Below are 6,299 nucleotides of genomic sequence, written 5' to 3'. Positions count from 1 at the left end.
TTTTCTAAGTTTTTCTTTAGTATCTTTCAATTGTTATTTTTTTTTCATTTTTTTAAATTTTTCTCATTATCTTATATTTATATTCATAATTTTTCAATTTTTCTTATTTTTTGAATCTTTGTTTTCATTCTCACTACTTTGAATTATATTTTTTTTCTCCTTGTCATTTTCCACAAGTTATCAACATTTTTATTTATTTCTTCTTTGATTTTTATTTTGTTTTTATATATATATAATTTTATTTTTTATTTTTTATTTTCTAGTCAATTTTGATGAAAAAATCTTGCACACGATTTAATCCAAAAATCTACTATATATATAATAACAAATATAACTATATTTGCATCACATAACCTTAAAGTGTTCTACATCTCAATCTATCAATAATTTACAATTAAATTCCCATCAATATTTACGGGCCAACCATAATGCAAAAATTGACAACTTGTGCTAAGGTATTGTATATATAAACAAAACTTCATTAATTTCAAGGCATCTAAAGAAACTCTCACAAGCTATCATTTTAATTTGCATTATCACTTAAGAATCATCTTAGAACATCTATATCACATCAACTTACAACATCTTAGGCAACACAATATGTTTGCTTATTGATCTCAATCACTACTAAAACATTGAATTGACAACAAGGGTTTGACTAAAAGAGAATTCTTTATTCAACACCACCCTTTGTAAGATGCAAGTTCTAAATTTTGATTTAAATCTAACATTAATTAATTGTGACAAAAAGAACACCCTTTATTTAAATTTTGATTTAAATCGAACATTAAATAATTGTTTGACCAAAAGAACACTATATAAGATGTAAGTTTTAAATTCTAATTTAAATCTAACATTATTTAATTGTTTTTAAATATATGAATGGATTATAATGAAAATAACCAGATATTATATGATGTAACAATTTATCAATATTTAGTATAAACTTTGAAATATATTTTTATTTTTAAATATAAATATATGAATTAATTATAATTAATCTTTAAAAATAAACTTAGAAGATATTATATGAAGTAACAATTTATCAATGTTTAGTATTAAATTTTAATATTTTTTATATAATGCTAAAATAACTTTAAAATAAATTAATCTTTAAAACGCATCTAGTAAAGTATTATATGATGTAACAATTTGCCAATGTTTATAAGGTTACAATTGGCTAGGCAGTGTTTGTTAGATTTTTTAATTTAAAAGATACTGAAGTTGCGCAAATGTCCGCGCAAACATTGATTGCTTAAAATGACATCATATATTCAGAGAAACACAAGCAACAATGAAGAAAGAATATTGTACGCAACCGTATAAAAAAAGATGAAATTAATTAGGCGGTACCGAAAATAATAAAAATTTATAAATATTCGAATAATTAAATTCAAACTAGAACAGAAGGCTTCCATTGCTGCAGGAAGCTCTTCGCTTATTTATAAGGGCCGAAAATTTAAAATTGCGGCTACAATGGAGAGACATTGCAGTAATGAGAATTAATGACTAATCAGTCACCCTGTTGTGACTGTACCCTGTTGTGACTGTACCAGAGAAGCATCCATGGCGAATGAAAGAATTGTAATGGAATAATGGATGGATTTATGGTTGGGGCGTACGGGGACGGCCCCTGGCTGCGCCACAGAGCAGAGCATTATGAGGAATGTCATATTCATCTCTCAGTGATTTTACTGGAGATTTCACTCTCAGGTACGTTTGCTGGCCCAGGTACTGCCTTTCCCATGTTTCTGACCTTAGGTTCCACATTCCCGCGTTATCTAATGTTAGAAGAACAGCAGTCCATGACTTTGGATATACCTGAACAATTTATCAAGGTAAATATTAAAATCTTTGGTTGTAAAATGGAATTAGATGTTCAGTAAATATTAAAATCTTTGGTTGTAAAATGGCATTAGATGTTCATTCTTTGTATCTTAGAGATCTGTGTATACCTGTGTTGTGCAGCGAGAAACTGCATCGAACAGATTGTAGCTCGCTCTGCTTGATTGTGTCCATTCTCCTCCATCCATTCTGTTTCGTCACAATAAATGTATTGTTTGTCTTAGCACAGTGAAATTTTGGAAGATAAAAGGGGAAATCAATGTTTAGGGATTAAAAATGGTGGAAGCCATGTCCGTGTTTTTAAAGAGGGGTTTCAAATAAGTCAGGACAACTGAAATGAAACGGACTAAATAGCATACATTTGAATTAGCAGTTAGCGAGGCTAGAATTTGAGCAGCTAAAGAAGGACAATGGTTTTTACAGAGACAACCTAAGTAAGACAGGGCAAGATCTCTGGCAGGTAGGCAGAGGATTACGGTTAGGGTTTTTCTGTGGGGTTATAGGTGTAATCAATGGGAGAAGGTGTACTCCATGCTCTAGAATTTTTCTTCTGCCCTTAAAAAATATCAAGCTCTGAGCCTCACTCAATCAAAATCATTGGAAACAAAAAACCAGTGCTTTCTCAATTCAATCAGGTCTGGTCCCATATTTGAAAGAACCATCTTTTTGGACAGATATTAGTGATGGTTTATTGCTGAAAAGCGGATTTGTGGCACCCAGGCAAGGAGTTCAATGGTTTATTGCTGAAAAGCGGATTTGTGGCACCCAGGCAATGAGTTCAATGGTTAAGTGTTGAAGCCATCTACTGCATGGTACAGTGCTCTGTTCTGGTAGTATTAGGGACAAGGGCTAGTGGCCATTCTATGTATCTTCTAAGAAGAAGTGAAATAATGCCTTAAAATGAGTTTTGCGCAATGACAGTTCAAATCTCCCATTAGTAAAGATCTAATTGCAAAATTGAAAATTGTAACTTACCCTGCTACAAAAAAGGAATACCCATCCAAATGCCATGACTGTATGGTGTCTTCGTAGTTCTGGAAGACAATCTCAATGAAAGCTCTGTACTCTCCATCGATCACAGCAGTCTGGAGATAAGCAGATCTACCATCAGGACTGTCAGGAATACCACCCACGGCGAACACTCCACCAATATCATAGTAATCTGCAAGCTTCAATGGTGTGTCGGGACGCTGGAAAGAAACACCATTCATTGCATAACGCTGTTTCCCATTGATTATGGCGGAAGAACTTGCGAGCTTCAGGGTTCGAGTAATGGTAATGTTCCCATAATGGTATGATCCTTGGGGATTAGGACGAGCTGCACTGGCTGTCAGGTTCCATCTGCACAACAATTCCATATAATTTTTTAAGAAATCAAAACAATACGGATTATTCTAAATCCCTCCCTAAGTTCTACATATAGAACCTATTTCAGCCCTTATGCTTCGCTGGCTTGCCAAAAGTACTAGGGTGCTTCTCCCATTGTAAGACAAATTATTCACCATGTCTTACCATATTTCAATATTATGCCTCTATCCCATTGTCAGTGGCTTGTAAGTTAAGACTACAACCAGATCTATATTTCTTTATAAAAAATTAACTCTTCACATCTACAATTTTTTCTTTACAAACAAGAAACACTATCATATATCTATAATAGAAATTGCAGAAGGAATTTAAACCTTAAGAGAGAAGCAGGGCCAAACCTGATGGATCTTGCCTGGTTAAGAGACCAGTCAACCTGAATGGTTGGACCTCCCGGAATAGATCCAGAAACAGCCTTCTGAGAATTGCTGTAGCGGAAGACTCCATAACCCGTGAGAATAGGACTAGTGAATCGAGTAGATGCAACGAGGTAGTAGTCCTGAGGTGGCTGATCCGCAGTCACCAGAACAGAGTAGCTCTGACCAACATGTATATCAAGAGAATCATAGATATTTTGGACAGTGTGAGAGCCCTCCACTTCAACAAGCTTCATTTTGTGCCCCTCAATCCTGAAGTTCAGAGAGGATGACAATCCCACATTTGAAATGCGAAGACGATAGGTTTTTCCTGCAAACTAACAGATATCAGAGGAATGTTTGCGAAGCAAGCAGATCTAGCATATATTTAAGGTATCACTTGCAGTCGACTTAACAACAAGAAGATCTTACCTTGCTCCACTGTCAATGCATAACCATCTGGTCCTCGGCCATTGATGAGAACAGCATCAGGAGCACCCAGAGATTTCCCGAAGTCGAGAGTTCTCCGAAGGATCTGCTCACAAGTATCATCGAATGGTCACAAAATATGGTAATGCAAGAAAATGCTTCCGAAACAACATGCACTAGAAGAAGCTAGACCTAACAGATTCCCTCAAAAGAATTAGGCCCTTCCACTAGTTTCTACAATGTACGCGAAATTTTCCCTTTGACTGTGGTCACCGAGAACTTACAGTATGATTTCTCTTGTACCAGTCGCCTATCAGCAGAGTGACATCACCATCAGGAGCAGGGAAAGGCACAGGGATCAGGGGCCTGCTAACAACTTTAAGGCCTCCGAAGCCTCCTGCTGCCTTATGGTAGTACATTGACGGGAAATAGAAATAGCTTCCTATCTGATCCTTCACCTGGAACTTGTATGTGAAGTTTTTCCCAGGTGGAATGGGACAATTGGTTCCAAAAACTCCATCTTGCCAGGAGTTTCTTCTCTGCTGTATCCCACTCCTGTAACAGAAAATGTATGTTGGACTACAAATCACCAAAAATCTCGCTGAGATTAAAAAAAGCCATTAATGGAAAGAGCGGAGATTCAGAACCTACCATGACAATAGGAATTTTTGGTCCAAGCTATTAAATACATTAATAATAATGTTGTCATTTGTCGTACTATCAATATCAGGTCCAGGAAACTGACCATTGATCAGAATTCCCTGCAACAGCATTAGAGATTAGTTATGTGCTTAGTCACCAATGACGACCATAAATGGAACGCATTGAAGTAGATTTAAATTGGAAAAACCAGGGAAATAAAAAACTCACCTGCTGAGGAACACCAAGAGGCCATATGGTACCATATGTAATATTCCAGGTAAAGAATTTATAGGGATCTTCTGCTAGAGCAGAGGAACTGATGAATGCTATTATGAAATACACATGTGCAATGGAACGCCACAAGGAACCCATTGAACTCTATGCTCCAAATCTTGACCTCCCTACTTCTTTTCACAGTAGAATGGATGAGTTCTGTGTAATCTGCGTATTAAAAACCTCCACCATATGAGAAGACAATGCAATCAAACAATGCAGATACAGCAATGTACCAAAGTTGTAACAAAAGCAAAACGATTCATACATTAAGTGTGAGGATCTGAACAAGTAGAGTTCAGTTTGCAATACCCTATTAAAAAATGCCATGTTTCAAGGTGCTCCCAATTTCTATAAACTACACTCAGAGAGTTCTCATCATAAATCAAGAAAACAGCAAATGCATGATCCCAAATGAATAAAGTTATTCTATCCTTGTAGAGCAAGTTAGCCAAGATTCTAGATGGCAACAGCTGTAAAGAGAACAGTTCTCCACTTTCCTCTGTTACTGGTATACCTACAAGATGCATACACCCAATGCCCTCTAAAACACAGAGAGATAAGAATTATCTGTGAACTTACATCTATGGCAGGCCTTCACTTCTTGCTATGTCTGGATTATATGATTGTGCCTCTGCCTCAAAGGAAAACCCAAGTACTGCAAGTAGCCAGGGCTATTTTGTCTTTGCCTCCTCCACCAAAATATCAGGTCAGGCACTCTTTAAGTAGAAAGAGTCTCACACTCCATGAGGATGGCAAATTTGGACATCTATATATAAATGCTTAATACCCAGTAGACCTTTACTTTATCATTTATTTTTTCTCACAATTTGTGAACTGATCTGGCCCATGCCAATCTGTAACGCGGCAAAACTCATCAAATTTCTAGACGGGGCCATGTTCTGCCATTTACCTTCTTTCCACACCCATCAGAATCAATAATTACACGACGGATTCAAATTTCAAGCTCTACGGTATATTAAAAAATTAGAACAAATGTCTAAATTCCAATTTAAGAGGCAACTTACAATACATCCGACTGTGTTAACATGTGATTGCAAATTTCTTGTCAAATCAAAATTCATAGGGACGGTGTCGATGCACTCCGAGCCCACTGGAATGAATCTGCACCTTACATGGTTGGGAATTGGTGCTGTACAGGAACTCTGTATATCCCAAAAAAGTCTCACTCACGTGGATTCCTCCTGTCAGAGAGCCCACACTTCTCCTTAAATACAAAATTAAGTTAAAAAATGTATTTGACCAAAAACTCAAAATGGATTCAGTGAATTATGGCAAGATGACGTGTGATTGATAGAAAAGAGAAAATGATGAGCTTTGTCTCGTGAGTGTGTTTTGTGTCTGTGAATCCCGCGTACTTATCACAAC

General features: G+C 36.2%; 1 protein-coding gene across 2 annotated transcripts; it reads right to left on the bottom strand.

The window, feature by feature from the left end:
* Positions 1–1,323: 1,323 nt before the first annotated feature.
* On the bottom strand, positions 1,324–5,883 carry LOC131049074 (L-ascorbate oxidase homolog). 2 transcript variants are annotated; one of them, XM_057983092.2, is made up of 9 exons: positions 5,493–5,883; positions 4,866–5,078; positions 4,647–4,756; positions 4,280–4,550; positions 3,999–4,101; positions 3,552–3,897; positions 2,821–3,186; positions 1,956–2,034; positions 1,324–1,821 (listed from the first exon to the last, which is right to left on the bottom strand). In XM_057983092.2, exons 2-9 carry the CDS (start codon positions 5,007–5,009, stop codon positions 1,606–1,608), a joined length of 1,635 nt encoding a protein of 544 aa, XP_057839075.1. In that variant the 5' UTR covers positions 5,010–5,078; positions 5,493–5,883; the 3' UTR covers positions 1,324–1,605. The 2 variants fall into 2 exon arrangements, with proteins under 2 accessions (XP_057839075.1, XP_057839084.1); XM_057983101.2 differs by having other exon boundaries at positions 5,223–5,796.
* Between the last annotated feature and the right edge of the window lie 416 nt (positions 5,884–6,299).

This window comes from Cryptomeria japonica, chromosome 7 (genome assembly GCF_030272615.1).
Source record: "Cryptomeria japonica chromosome 7, Sugi_1.0, whole genome shotgun sequence".
In the NCBI taxonomy this organism is placed as follows: domain Eukaryota; kingdom Viridiplantae; phylum Streptophyta; class Pinopsida; order Cupressales; family Cupressaceae; genus Cryptomeria; species Cryptomeria japonica.
The sequence above is the reverse complement of the archived record's forward strand: the minus strand, read 5'-3'. Positions and strand labels throughout refer to the sequence as shown.

Coding starts and splice junctions, on each gene's coding strand:
- LOC131049074 (XM_057983092.2), bottom strand. CDS start 5,009: ATGGGTTCCTTGTGGCGTTCCATTGCACATGTGTATTTCATAATAGCA. Junction 3,898..3,998: donor TGCATTGACAGTGGAGCAAG/GTAAGATCTTCT, acceptor GTTAGTTTGCAG/GAAAAACCTATCGTCTTCGC. Junction 3,187..3,551: donor AACCAGGCAAGATCCATCAG/GTTTGGCCCTGC, acceptor ATTGTTGTGCAG/ATGGAACCTGACAGCCAGTG.